Source organism: Limulus polyphemus, unplaced genomic scaffold, assembly GCF_000517525.1.
Source record: "Limulus polyphemus unplaced genomic scaffold, Limulus_polyphemus-2.1.2 Scaffold11, whole genome shotgun sequence".
NCBI lineage: Eukaryota > Metazoa > Arthropoda > Merostomata > Xiphosura > Limulidae > Limulus > Limulus polyphemus.
The window spans coordinates 774,829-790,951 of record NW_013665621.1 but is presented as its reverse complement, the minus strand read 5'-3'; the positions used below and the strand labels follow the sequence as shown (position 1 = coordinate 790,951).

General features: G+C 34.5%; 1 protein-coding gene across 1 annotated transcript in view; it reads right to left on the bottom strand.

Moving 5' to 3' along the window:
* LOC106478520 (sodium- and chloride-dependent GABA transporter 1-like) overlaps positions 1 to 14,819 on the bottom strand; it is a 65,728-nt gene extending 50,909 nt beyond the window's left edge. Inside the window, exons 1-2 of the mRNA XM_022382419.1 lie at positions 14,322 to 14,819; positions 10,867 to 11,131 (exon numbers count right to left, since the gene is read on the bottom strand). Of these exons, the coding sequence (XP_022238127.1) occupies positions 10,867 to 11,128 (262 nt within the window). The 5' untranslated portion in view covers positions 11,129 to 11,131; positions 14,322 to 14,819. The remainder of the gene's footprint in view (positions 1 to 10,866; positions 11,132 to 14,321) is intronic.
* Positions 14,820 to 16,123: the final 1,304 nt, after the last annotated feature.

Genomic DNA, 16,123 nt, shown 5'->3' with positions numbered 1-16,123 from the left:
GGTAATGGACTTGCACTCCTTTTCAATGTGTCGCATTTTATTACAAACATGGCATATCTTCTCCCTTCTGTCTATTAACCTCCTATCACCATTGATAGACTCCTGCTCCTGCTCAGCCATCACTGGTTTCGAATTTAACTGGATATTCTTGGACTTGTCAGTTATATTAACTCCATGGGCTTCCATATACTGTTCTGCCAGCATGATCATCTCCTCTACGTATTTTGGTGCTCTCTCTTTTAAAAATAGTGTCATGTCTGTACTAATAGTTCTGCCAGTCCCTCAAACTATTTTCACACATGGCCATGTCAGTCCATCTGTTGAAATATCGCCGCAGACGTGCCACAAACTGAAATACAGTTTCTCTTGTGTCGGGTTTTACTCCTCTCAACTTCCGACGAAAACCTTCTTCAATAAGTTCATATCGTTTCACTAAAGCCGCTTTTAATTTGTCATAATCCATGGCATCTTCTGACGTCATGCCTGCATATACTTGTAGGCCTTTTCCTGTGAGAAGTGGGCTGAGACAGACTGCTCAGCCGCCTTTGTCCCAATTCTGACTTTAGGCACATCTTTCATAATCATATCTCTCCAGAAAAGCATCCATGCCATCTTTATGTTCATCAAATTTGGGCAACTTGGATCGGCTGGCCCTGACTCCATTGTCATTCTTGGGTCCTTCTTCCTTCGGTTGGTCGAATTTTGCTATCTCAATTTATTCTGTTATTCTCTCTAGTTGTAGTCTCTCCTCTCTCTCTTTTTATTCGTTTTCAATTTGTACTTTTATTCTTTCTCTCTCTATTTCCAGTCTTTCCTTTCTCTCTTTGTGCACTTATTCTTTCTATTTCCAGCCTCTCCTTTCTCTCATTTTCTTCTCTTTCCTTTTCTTCTGTTAGTCTTTATTTTTCCTTTTCTTCTTTTAGTCTTTCTTCCTCTCTTCTCTGTCTATGCTCTTCTCTTTTTAGTTCTTGTTGTTGTTTAACAAACTCTCGTAGTTCTCTCTCTTTTAACAATACGTTCTCCAATTTCTATCAATTTATTGAAAGTTGACATGGTCATATAGCGTGATTGTAATATCCACATTATTTGCGATACTATTACAGTTAACCGTATACAGGCCTACTTATTTCTTCTATTGCCATTTACCACTGTATAATCCTGGCTGGCTCGCCAATTGTCAGATCTTAAGTTATGTTATGCCAATTGCCATTAAAGGTTTTTACTTATTCTTCTTAATAATATAAATAAATACAGTGTTGTTGAGCTTAGGATTCTTTATGTAGGTGTCTGTGACTTGTTGGCGATAAATTCAAAAATCAACGAACAACACTCACTCCACTTGTTTTCAAAATAATATACATATATATTTGGAACAAGTAAAACGTATGTAAAACAAATTCTTTACACTATAGAGATTATAGGCATATCATAAACACTATATATAGTTCTCTCCTTCTTCTCAAAAGTCCACTTAGGCCTATTCAATTGTTTTAGAATTTCAATTGACAAGCCGATCTATTTTTCTCTATTACTATTGCGCTAGTATTCTGTGTATAATTCATTTACAATTGTGGCGCGAGTTACCGCAGTCGTAAACTGCTTTTCCAGTAATCGTTTGGTCTTCTTTCTTCAAAATATTCTCTATTCCTTTTGTCAAAGTGCACTCAGGCTGATTCAATTACTTTAGAACCACGCTGTGACAGCAAAATTATTCTTCTTATCTCCTTTTCTTCTGTTAGTCTTACTCTAACATATCAAATGTTAGACTTATGTTAAACGTTAGGCCTATCATTTCTACTGCAGTTAACTTCACGCCGAACTTTTTCTTGGCTGTGACTTTACTCTCTTCTGCTATTTTATGTCTACTGTTTCCACTCGTCTTACACTATTTGTATGTTTATCACTTAATTGTTTGCCTGCCTTCTAGAAATCTTTATATTCTCGACGTCAATGTATTGCACGCGACATTCGATAGTCTCAAGATCAATGAATTATAAACACAACTTCCAACAATCATCTGCTTTTAACTCTCATTATAAAAAAACACACGAAACAATCATAAAATACTAACTCACAAAATAAAGTAATTAATACAACCTACACTAAACAGTCTTTTATATCATGACAGACTTACACGAGTAGCCCAAGATGAGTAATGCTGATTAGCTTCTTTTCTCTAGTCTAACACTTCAAAATTAGAGTAGGTAAGGCAGACAGTTCTCGAGTAGCTTTGCGCGAATTTCGGAAAACAAACAATAAACTTCTGTGTTAATCTGCATGTTTGAGTTGGATTCAAGTCAAATGATATTCTAATTAATTATGTTTGATTAGTTACATCATTACTTACACGTAGACGAGTAAACAAAGATCCTGCTCCAATTTAGAGTTTTACTAACGAAGGTTCTTAAAAATGGGTCATTATTAGCGAAGTATGATCACAACCGTGTATTCGAAAATATATAATAATTACATGTTGTTTTTCATATTCCTCAGGGCTAATCTCGAATCTATTAACTTGAGTGAAAATAAAATCGATTTTCCTGAACATCATAATTAGTAGATTTATAGTGCATGAAGATATTTGTATAAGGGGCATATTGACACTCGATTTATATTTAGAAATAAGAAGAAAAAAACAAATGGCTATATTTTGTGAATAATAGCAGAGAAATTTATGCTGATTGTAAACAATGGCTAAAAAAATGTTCCGTTTGGTGTTAGTAGTTGCGGATAATTTCTAAAGCGGTTTTATATCTTACTAGCACGTTAGATTACCCATCAGTTAATAAACATCTCGGAAAATACTACCTTTATGCTTTATTGATAATCAGGACTGACACTTAAACAAGTTACTTGCAGAGAAAATTTTTTTTTCTGAAAAATAAAAAAATTAATAAACAGTTGAATTGTGTTTGGTATGTTCATGTAAAATTAAAAACACGTAAAACTTCCTCGGTTTATCTGTTAGATGACTCTAACACTCAGTGAAATGAGTTATCTTTCATCTCCTTCCGTGTGTTATATCTAGAAGAGGCCAATCTTTCCAGGAGCATATACATTGCGATTTTCTTTTGTCTAGCTTTCACAGTTATTTCCCGTTGAGGAGTTACCTTTCTCTAAACGCTTCAGTTTGTTGTATTTTTTGTTGAAACACAAACAGTTGATTGTGTTTCTTGATGTTTTAGTTAAAGCAACGCCTTGAGTGTGTAATCTCTTAAATACCATTGTTATTGTTTATACAGATTGTTTATTGTGAGTACCAGATCTTAAAATGAATTAAACAAAAGTTTTGTTTATGTCAGTACTTAGTGTAAGTACTAGATTTTACGATGAATTAAAAACAGTTCTTGTTTTTGTCAGTACTTAATATAAGTACTGAATCTTACGACGAATTATAAACAGGTTTTTTATATCAGTACACAATGTTAGTACCTAATCTTGCGATGAAATAAAAACCAGTTTTTGTATCTTTATTGTCAGTACTTAGTGTTAGTGAGGTATTGGAGCCTACGATGAATTATAAACCAGTTTTGTTTATCGTCAGTACTTAATGTAAGTAATGGTGCCTACGATGAATTATAAACTAGTTTTGTTTATCGTCAGTACTTAATGTAAGTAAGGGAGCCTACGATGAATTATAAACCAGTTTTATCATCAGTACTTAAAGTAAGTAGTGGAACCAACGATGGATTATAAACTAGTTTTGTTTATATCAGTACTTAATGTCAGTAATGGAGCCTACGATGGATTATAAACTAGTTTTGTTTATATCAGTACTTAATGTAAGTAATGGAGCCTACGATGGATTATAAACCAGTTTTATCATCAGTACTTAATGTAAGTAATGGAGCCTACGATGGATTATAAACTAGTTTTGTTTATATCAGTACTTAATGTAAGTAATGGAACCTACGATGTATTATAAACTAGTTTTGTTTATATCAGTACTTAATGTAAGTAATGGAGCCTACGATGGATTATAAACTAGTTTTGTTTATCGTCAGTACTTAAAGTAAGTAACGGAGCCTACGATGGATTATAAACTGTTTTAGTTTTGTTTTATACAAAACGTTGAACTTTTATCCAAGCTTACGAAACGCGTTAGTGACCATGAATGACAAAGTTTGACGGAAAGTATTGAATTATCGAGCCTTCGAGGCAGGAGGAGTGATGCAATTTAATCCATGTAAAGGCCAATCAACCCATGAAGAGAATTCAAACAAAGCAGATTAAATATTTAAAACACAGCACTTGTGCTTGTTCGTAGAACAAACAAGCTTAGTGACTCCACCCCTTAGACGAAAAGCCTTCAACCAGGCAGAAGGTTTTCATTATGATCCAATCTCTTCTGGAAACGAGGCAATCCATGATTCTTCCGAATACAAGAAACTGCGATAAGTCTGTGCTTTGATATTGAATATCTAATGAAAATATTGCAAGACTGGTATTCTCTATCGGTTTGATCTGATCTGCATAAAAACAAATCTATACCTACCTTGTGAGTGGTGTTTTTCATCTGATTAAATGATTAGAATTATTTTAACACACAAACAACTGTATGGATTATAAACTAGGGGTGTAATAATGATATATACAAACAACTGTATATATATATATATTGAAACAAATTGCTTCTTATTAATCTAGGCTTACATTAACGATGGTTTGCTCTCATTCAGGTTCAACGATTAACTGGATGTGTTCTACACACATATATATATATAATATATGTTTGCTTGATTATTTGTGTGTATGTGTGCAAGAAATAAAAACTGTGTTATTTTTGTGTCGTTATTTAATTAAATCAGCATTGGTATATGGACATCACCTATAAAAAGAAGTATGATTTAAAGTTACCACGCCAGATGTCTGTTTAGCCTACTATTACTTAACAAATTATAAAGAACATATGATTTCATTTGTTAAATAATTAATACTGTTAGTAAATCATGATCAAACATTAAAAAGCACATATTGAATACTAATGTAACTCATTCAAAAATAATATCAAAATACTTAATACCAAATCATAAAATAAAGAGTAAAAATTAAATCAGTTAACTTTCTATAACAAGACTAAGCTTTCGGCATTATCAGATCCTCGCTCTATACATAATTAGAGCCGACCCTAAGCAAAATTGTGGGCCGTGGTGCCGCTGTAAAACTGACAAAAACTGCTAATTGCAGTGTCGATTTTGCTACCCCATGGGGTTGGTGCCCTGTGCGACGGTACATATCGCCCACCTCTAGAGCTGGCTATGTACATAAAGCAGAAAAACTTTACTGAAATATCCCCCCCCCCCCAATAGCTCAGCGATAGACTTGAAAGCTTACATCACTAAAATTTAGGGTTCAATCTCTGCGGCTAACTGGCTTCAATGACAATAACAACGTTATACACTGTATGAAATCATAAAAAAATAATCATTAAACGATGTATATTTCAAACACCAGAAATGAAGAACGTTGTTATTTAAATAAATAATATCGCCTGTTCTCCCCGTTTTGTTGTTTATCAGAAATATTGGTTTTGTTCGGATAATTTTAATTAAAAGGAGGTTTAGCGTGGTCCAGTGCTTAACGTTTCGGGTTGCATCGAAAAGTCCATGATTCCCGCGGTGATGTCTCTGAGCATTTTGCTGCTCTTTCAGTTACGTGTGTGCGTGTTAAGAATGACAGTCAGTCTCATTATTTGGTTCAAAGGCGGACAACATCGTTGTGACGACGAGTGCTGCTACTGACTGTTTGACCTCCTTCTGGTCAGTAGTTTAAGATTATGAATGGTCTCTGACCTAGCCATTCGGACCATATGTACTTAAGGTACTGTTCACATTGGCAATACTAAATGTGAAATTAGATGAATTATGGATTACTGAAACAAAAACTGATTCAGTGCTCCAAGGCAATACATGATAACATTTTACTCCTGTTGGTGTCTCTTCATAAAAAATACTTACCCCCGATAACTCAGCGTTCAGCTTTCAAGCCTATAACGCTAATCATTGGGGGTTCAATCCCTGCATTGGTCACAACACAGATAACCCATTGAGCAGCTTGGCGCTTAAAAACAAACAAACAAACGTAAAATAATTGGAATGAATGTTATTTCTTGTGCTATAAAGGCTGTTTGTCTTTTTAATTTTTTTTTCATTGACATTTAGATTGAGACACCGCTTATCACAAACAAAACTGCCTCATATTTTCCCTAATCGTAAGCATACTATTATTTCAGCTAAGTTTTTCTCGTAAATATAAAAACGCCCTGACAATTACGATAAGATTAAAAGTTAAACCTTGTGAGAATGTTTTTACTTATCAGTGACATAGTTGTTAGGTCGCTTAACTCCCAATCTGGTATTCACGAGTTCCAATCTTTGTCGCCGAACGTTGTCGTCCTGTATGGTTTCCGTGTGGGCCGACCACCCGGGTGTAAAAATTATTGGCTTACAAAAATACCAGCCGACTCAAAATTAATTGGAATTAAGGTTATTACAGAGAAGAAGTGACATAACCAAATTAATTTAGTTTCGGACAAAACGAATTTCAAAAATAGGTGTTATTATTTTTTCTATCTGTTTATATCTCATTTGTTTAGTTTCGTAGGTTTCCATTGCAAAGAATTAATTTTCAAAAGTAACAATAAAGTTTGATTTACTTCACAGTATGTGAAGTTGTGTCATAAGATCCGTTAGCCATAAAAAAATGGTTTCATTATGTATGATTTGTGCATTTTGGAAGTCAAATTAAAATGGCAGACTCGTCCTTGTTATGAAGTTCGGTATAAGAACATGTTTGGATTCAGAGAGGTGATAAAGCGACCTATTTTTGGTGTGTCTCTAAGGGATGAAAAGATTACAGTACCAAGCGGTTAGATAATTATTGGAAGAGCAGCGGATTTTCTAGGTTCAGAGGATTTGAGAACTACAAAATCCCCTATGATTATGAAACGTTTCAATCCGATATAAGGAAAACAGGTGTGCTTGGCATGGTTTGGAAAACGATTTATAAAAAACAAACGAATAAAGAGAGAGACGAAGGAAAATATGCTCCCAGTAAGAACCAAAACGAATCCTAAGCCTAATTTAATTGTGCATTATTAATATAGTAATAAACAGAATTTTCTTTTTATATTTAACTTTCTTATGGATCAATTGCTAATAGAAATAAGTACAATCTTAATAATATTGAAGGGAAAGTGAAGTGCGAGTACAGTACGATCTACAACAATGTGGTGTTAAAACAATCGTAATAAAGTACTGTCAGAAGCGGTCTACAACAAATTGGTGTTAAAATAATCCTAATAAAGTGACATCAGAAGCGGACTACAATAAAGCAATCTTAATAATGTCATGTCAGAAGCAGTCTACGATAAAGTGATGTTAAAATAATCGTAATAAAGTGGTGTCAGAAGCTGTCTACAATAAAGTGGTGTTAAAACAATCGTAATAAAGGGATGTCAAAAGCGGTCTACAGAGTAGTATTAAAATAATCGTAATAAAGTGGTGACAGAAGCGGTCTACAAAGTGGTGTTAAAACAAGCGTAATAGTGTTAGAAGTGGTGTTAAAACAAGCGTAATAGTGTTAGAAGTGGTGTTAAAACAATCGTAATAAAGTGGTGTCAGAAGTGGTCTACAATATAGTTATGTCCAGTGGTGGCGCTACAGAGAGGCAACGGAGGAGCATTTACCCATAAACATTTTTTCTTGTCCCCTCAGTTTGCTCCCAAAAATTTAGTCCTGCATATAATCATACATAGAGCAAACGTAATGTGTATAACAAGAAAACACATTCGCACGCGTACCACCGTTTTACGGTATGTTTATTTTTCTTCCTGTATACTAGAAGTCAACCAGATATGTCCGACAATAATAAATATTCCCTTTAACCCCACTTTTTATACTAATGGTACTATTGCAGAAAATGAATATTTATTTAATTAAATAACGCTGGAAAGAACATTATTCATCAATCCACTTTTAAAGGGAGTTGTTATTCCCCACCCCCAAAAAAAAAATGCTGGATATGCTAGAATGATCAAAAACCTGTTAATCCTTTCCTAGGACTGTGAGTGCTTGGGGTTTCAAAACTCAATACAAAGTACCTTTTGAAAACCAACGTTGGCTCAATGTAATTTAGCACGCTAAAATTTCGGGGAAATGGTGGGGGGAATAACTAGCCTCTTTAAAATTACATGTGAGTATAAGATGTTTTGTTTTGCTCAAAAAAATTTGGCTTGTCCCCATTTGCTCTCCCCACCCAAATTTTTTTTTTTTGGTGCTGGGCGCAGCCACTGGTTATATCAGAAGAGGTCTACAAGAAAGTTGTATCAGAAGAGGTCTACAACAAAGTGGTATCAAAAGAGGTCTACAACAAAGTGATGTCAGAAGAGGTCTACAACAAAGTGATGTCAGAAGAGGTCTACAAAAAAGTGGTTTCAGAAGAAGTCTACAACAGAGTTATGTCAGAAGAGGTCTACAACAAAATGGTGTCATACATCGACCCAAAAGAGTCTTGCTTACAAAAAAAAGTGAAACTGCCCCACCTTTACAGCGGCTACTATGAAACACGATAAGCTAGCTTAGAATATTTAATCTTGCCAATTTAAAGGGAAACATGCCTCCCTAACCGGCAACGTGGTGCAGCAGGTAAAAGACCTATGTCGGCACAAATCTTAAAATCCAAAGTGGTCATTTACAGTACAATTGTTAAAAAGTAGAGTTACAGAAACTTTAAACATTATTAATGTTTCCAAGCTTCCTAACAGACATTTTGTCTCGCTAAAGGCTGAAAATGCATCTCATAGCATCCAGATTTTCAACTTTCTGGGGGGAGTCCCTACTTTGTAGGATTGGGTTATTATAAAATTCGCGCAAAGCTACACGACAGCTCTAATTTAGCAGTGAAAGACTAGCTGGAAGGTAGATAGTCAACATCACCCACCACCAACTCTTCGGCTACTCTTTTACCTACGAATAATGGGATTGACCGTCACGTTATAACGCCCCAACAGCTGAAAGGGCACTTTGTAGGACACTAGATAATAAGATAATCATTCATCTTTACAAAATACAACAACTACGAACAACTTCCTGCTATGAAAATGTTGTTGTTTTTTCAATGAAAAGCTTAATGGGTTATCTGCACTCTGTCCACCGCGGGAAGTCGAACTCTGAATATTAGCATTGTAAGTCTATAATTAAGGTAAGGGGGGAGGTGAAGGTGCTATTTCTAGGGTCATTTTTTAGATTCGTATACGTCAACCTACAGCAGTCCTGCATGCAAAAAAAAAAAGTGAAATTGCCCCCACTTATACAGCGGCCAATATGAAACACGATAATCTAACTTAGAATATTCAATCTTACCCATTTAAAGGGGAAAATGTCTTCCTAGCCCGTGCTTAACAACAAACAACATTTTCCATCTTAAATACATGCAAACGTCTTAAAATAATGCTGTTTATTTTTTCCATAACCGATTATAGGCATTTGTATAAAACTAGGGAAAAAATATTTTAAACTTAGATCACACATACAGGTTCTCCGTAACGTTAATTAAGAAAGAAGACGATACCTAGTGATCATATGCATTTCTATAAAACTAGGGAAAAAATATTTTAAACTTAGATCACACATACAGGTTCTCCGTAACGTTAATTAAGAAAGAAGACGATACCTAGTGATCATATGCATTTCTATAAAACTAGGGAAAAAATACTTTAAACTTAGATCACACATGCAGGTTTTCCGTAACGTTAATTAAGAAAGAAGACGATACCTAGTGATCATAGGCATTTGTATAAAACTAGGAAAAAAATCTTTTAAACTTAGATCACACATATAGGTTCTCCGCAACATTAATTAAGAAAGAAGACGATACCTAGTGATCATAGGCATTTGTATAAAACTAGGAAAAAAATCTTTTAAACTTAGATCACACATACAGGTTCTCCGTAACGTTAATTAAGAAAGAACACGATACCTCGTGGTTCACAAGTATTTGCTGTGCACTGAAAATGGCATGTTCGGCTAGCTTATCTAGCAAGAGACAATGTACAGCGTCGTAATAGCTTTTAGCAGTGAACATCAACATTAATTTAAACCAGCAAATATCACACATTCCGTTCGTAGCACATCAGGAAGTACCGAAGCCGACAAAGCATTTCCACACACATTTGGCCGAGTGACTGCGCGCGGGCTTAATGATAGTAATTCCCGGGAAATCGCAGTTGTTCATCATTATTCACACTGACTGAAAAGTGTCTGTTTGTAACAATCAATTTACAAAGCTAATATCTAAAACTGGTTGACTACATGCAAACGATACCATCTTGATGATAGATTTGCTCATATGACAATTGCAGACTCTCTGAGCATCGAAACGTGATATTTCGCATCAATAACATCTTAGAGTTGAACGTAATTGTGTTTGTTAGATCTTCAACGAAAGAAAAATATATATATGAAAGACTTTTGTTTAATCTATCTCTGTGTGTGAAGAGATCCGAAGAGTTTTGAGTGAATTAGCTTTCTGATTGATTTAATCTAAAATTGTAGTTTTAGCGTTAGTTTGTGCAAGCCACGAGTAAACTCGGTCTGTGTGTGTTTTTCAAAATAATTTTTATATATTAATGATTATTTTTAATTACTAAAGGTGTCGAAATAAAAATATTTTAACGAATACAAATTGTACATAAACAGTTTGTAAAAATTAGTTGCTTTTCAAATTTACGAATTCATTTTAAACGAGAAGTAATTTAAAACAAAAACCCTTTTGTGAACATAAAAGTTTATAGTTAACCTAAGAAATATATTTCTACTAGTCTTTTACATATTATCAAAGTAGAATATAATGGATGATCTTTCTTACCTCCGCCATTTTTGTAACATAAGTATGGAAATCTCCAAACGTTACCGAGCCCAATTGCATAACCAACACAAGACATGATGAAGTCCAACTTGCCAACCCAGTTTCCTCTTTCAGGAAGGTCATCCTCTGGAGCTTTGGTCATCAAGATAGATTCTGCATTCCCCGTGTCAGATCCTTCGCCGGTTCCTTGTTGAGGAGACTGACCATTAGAGGAGCTCTTTGTTTCTGTCTTTAACTTGTCTTTGTTTTCGTCCGCCATCATAAGCTATTTATAAATATTTAGCATTTATTAGTAGTTTATATTAATGTTCACATACCTCAAAAAGCTGTGTAAAAAGCCATTCTAATCAGCAACACAATTGCACCTATAAATTCAGGTTCAGTCAGCTTTATCCAATCAAAGAAAAACGTTATCAAATGATATTAGCTGCGGATTTTGTTCTTTCAGATGAAGTTTTATACTTTGTCAATTTTATTTACCGCTTTTAGTGACAAACGATTTTCTGATATATATAACATGCTCAACAATTTATTACCAATTTTACATAAAAAATATTTGAAAGAAAGAATAAAGTTATAAAAGAGATCTTTCAGTTCTACGAATAAGTTGTTCATTGCTCAAGTGTGAATTAGTTGATAGCTACGTGATGTCCCCTGCTAGACGTTAAACTCTGAACAAAATATGCAGAGTACACCTTTAAAAATCAAATAGTTGTTTCTAACTGACTCCCAGCTACACCCGCCAAATGAGAATAGGATAATAATTCCCGTATTATTTGTTAGATGGCACCACCTTCTAATCACTAACCACTAAACAAAATGTATAGAGCAAAATTTTAAAAATAAAACTTTTGCTCCAACTGTCTCTCAGTACTTCAACTATACAACATTTAGAAGAGAAATTAAAGAAGACTCAAACTAAAATACATAAGAATCTTTTTAAGAAGATAACTATCCTAAACAACCAATGTATAAAAAGAAAATGTGAAAGAACCATTCAACTGTTGTTTTTATATTGTGAGGACCCATCGCAGCGTAAAAATGAGAAAGAGGAAAACTCACGGATGCACATTTGAACTAATTAGCCTGAATCTTGCTAGTTTTTGTATTCTTTAAATAATTTTTAGAGAGCTGTGAAGTGTCCTAGGAAAATACCAAAATATAAGGAAGTGGTAAAATAAATAAATAAAGAAAAGTTACTGATTTCAGATAATTAGGAAAACCATAGAAATAATAGAACATAAGAAATCGAAAAATTGCAGTATATAGATTAAGGAAATACAGAAAACAGTAAACTATTGAAACTGTAGGAAACTAGAGAAATGACGGAATGTAGGAAATAAAATAAACTTCTACATCAGTGATTCTCAAACTGTGAAAAAATTAATGTAAAATCTACAAAATTGTAATAAACACAAAGTAAGCTTTCCGCGTACATGTACACCCTATTCCTTTCACTTCTTCACTTCTAGACTTGCCTTTTCTTTCCCCATTAAGTCAGTAGGTTTATATTGCTAAAAATTAGGGATTCGATACTTGCGATGAGCAGAGCACGGATAGTCCACTGTGTAGCCTTATGTTTTACCGAAAACAAACAAACAAAGCTTTCTTCCTTTCAAATTGACAAAAAGAGCATCACGTTCTTCAAGTGTTCCAGAAAATACGATCACATTCTTTCCACTAATGAGTAAGTGTTAAAAGTATTAACTTTTTGCTACTAGTTTTTCCTTTTTCTTTAGGTTAGTCCTGGGTTTGTACTTTAAAAACCATTTAAACAGAAAGTAGTACGGGAACCTGAAAAGTTTGAAAACAATGGTTCTAGATAATAGTTTTAAATGTATGGTTATTGAAAAGAAAGTGCAATCCAGTAAGCACTTCACATTAAAATTCAAAACTCACGTATATGTGCTCTAAGCATTGTTAAGCATTCATTTATTTCATACGCAGTGTTTTATATCCCATTAGAGCTTTTTGTAAGTGTAAAATACCATACTGTGTTGAGACTCTTAACGATCATATTTAGCTAAATATCTTTGGTTTTCGTCAACAAACTAGTGTGTTGTTATATGCATCTTATGATACTCATAAGTTAGCATCCGTTAAGTAAACAATTTTTTTCTTTTTTTTCATAGTTCGACAAAAGGCCGAATAAAATAAATTTCGTTGCCAAGGGCATTAGGAATTTTCTCAGCATTGCAGTGAAGACAATCTTCTCGCTCAGAAAGATTAATACTGGTACTTTAATCTTCTTTACTTAACCCGCAGGCTGTGTTCTCAGTAGGACTTACTTAGTTAGACCTTTGGAGTAACGAAGTTGGCAGTCTGAAACAAAATTAAATTAAATTTAAATAAAATTATAATTAAATAAAACTGGGTAAAATATGAAAAGTATAACACCTAGTAGTTTACAAAACATCAAATCACCCAGTGTATATGAGGTAAGTTTATGAACTTACAACGCTAAAATCCGAGGTTCTATTTCTCATGGTGAACAGAGCGAATATTGTGTAGCTTTGCATTAAAACAACAAACAAACAAAAATTAAAACATCGAAAGTTAGCTGTAACATGAAACATATTCGTTCATAATAGATAACAATGAATAACTAGACCAACTGGAAACTACAGCTCACCTCTATTGGATAACAATGAATAACAAGACCAACTGGAAACTACAGCGCACCTCTATTGGATAATAAGACTAACTGAAAACTACAGCTCACCTCTATTGGATAACAATGAATAACAAGACCAACTGGAAACTACAGCTCACCTCTATTGGATAACAATACCAACTGGAAACTATAGCTCACCTCTATTCGATAACAATGAATAACAAAATCAACTGAAAACTACAGCTTACCTCTAATGGATAACAAGACTAACTGGAAACTACGGCTCACCTCTATTGGATAACAATGGATAACAAGACCAACTGGAAACTACAGCTTACCTCTATTGGATAACAAGACCAAATGGAAACTACAGCTTACCTCTATTGGATAACAAGACCAACTGGAAACTACAGCTTACCTCTATTGGATAACAATGGATAACAAGACCAACTGGAAACTACAGCTCACCTCTATTGGATAACAATGGATAACAAGACCAACTGGAAACTACAGCTTACCTCTATTGGATAACAAGACCAACTGGAAACTACAGCTCACTTCTATTGGATAACAAAACCAACTGGAAATTATAGCTCATCTCATTCAACGCTAGAAATGTTACGAATAGCAACTTTATATATATTGGAGTGTAGGAGAAAACTTTATGTGGATTCTATCCGTTCTTTCAGAGTAAAGAAGTTTGATTTATTGAGGTTGTCTAGTTGAAAAGCTGAGAACAACGTAATAAGCATTGAAGATTAATAGAGATAATAACTATAAATACAGATACATATGTCTCGCAGTGCTTTAAAAAGTAAATATACAAAAAATATATACACACCTTGAAATTGGCACGTCTCCAAGCGCACTTTTCTACTACGTAGTTGTTTTAACCGCTAGGTTTTCAAAACTATTCAGAAGTAACTATTAAATCACGTCACTTTTTTGTTGTTGTTGTTCTTTAAAGTTGCCTTTTTTGCACAACCTACTCACCTGGCTATTAAAATCGATATGATACTTCAAATATACAAAAAGAAGGAAGTTCGAAACTGTAAAGCGAGTATTCAGTTTCACTTATAGTCTTTTATATACAAAAATTCACTCAACATAAGCTGGGCGAATCTTTAACGATCACAAGGAGACTGTGGAACAGACCGATCAGATGGAACGTTTGTTTCTTAGAACGATTTCCTCTTTCTAAGACATAGAAACGTTTCGATAATTCCTCTCTTCCTTCTGAGATGCTCTCTCCGTCTAGTGCTCTACCTTACTGGATGCACGGTTGTGAAAGCATGCGAGGTAATCTTCTCGAGCGCGGCCACGAATTACATACCGCGCAATTGTTGCAGCTAGCTCCTGTGGTGAGTGAGCCCCAGCCATCGATCTGTAGGAGGAGGAGGAGGAGGATGCTACCCTGACAACATTTACAACTTATATAACAAAAAAAAATTCACATGACGATGCCCGAAGGGAGTATCAGTCTTATCAAGTCTGTTGGTGAGAATAATAAAATGTCCCCCTCCAAAAAGCATTTTTTCCCCTACTTTCTCTACGGTGATACTGATCACGTGGTTTCAGTCGTTATCGTAAACACAGCACATTGATCAATGAAACTCTCTTGGACTTTCAGTATACCAAACCTAGGCTCAAAAAAGAAATATTGCATTCTTTGTTGCAATATATATAAATATCTCAATGGAAGAAGGTAAAAACAGTATCTTTCCAAAGGCTAAAGTCACTAAACATATATATATATATATATATATATTCTGAGTTTTATTCAACACATTGGGGGATGGGGGAACAAATATTTCATTAATAGTTTAGTGTTCTAAACCTTATAATAAAAATCATTGATAAATTTTTTTCGGGTTTTTGAAAAACATAACGTTAGGCTCCGAGTGGTAGGCTTATAACGTTAAAAACTAGGTTTCGATACTCGTACTGAGCACAGCACAGACACTTGTTTAGCTTTACGCTTACCAAAAAACAAACGTATTGTAAAGTGAAGATATTGTACATATTTCAGAGCAAGTGGTACGAGTTCATTCTTCAGTGAAAAAAAAGAAAGATCGTTCTTTTCTCTCTCAAACTTTGAGAAACGTATTAGTTAGCTTGTTTTTTAAATCATAGCATAGCGCAACAGTCTTGATTATACATAATATTTGCTGATAGCGCACTGTGCAGACTTTTAACTCAAACATTTCATGGGAAATCGAACTGGTGTATTTAAGTGTTTTGCACTCACAAAAAAGAAACATATCATTCTATAGGTATTTGAAGAACTTGTAAGATTTCGCCACAATTTAATTCTTGGTATTGTTAGCCGACACTGGGCAGCTTGCACATAGTTGAATAAATAGAGTTGTTTAAACCTTTGTTTAACAACAAGTAAAAGCTTGGAATGGTCTATTCTTTCACTGGTGTGTGTCTGTGAGCCAAACTAGTTTCGGAGAGTTCCACTCCTCATCAGTGACCCTGGACACTACCACCAGTAAAATAACGAACAACAAACAACAACATAAGCATTATTTCATTCCGATCCCGGGGGGACCGGCGGGCCGGTAGAGGGGTATGCCCTCTCGTCAGCCAAGGGACGAAAAAAGAAAAATGGGTAAAATGAATAATAGATGGGGAAGCGGG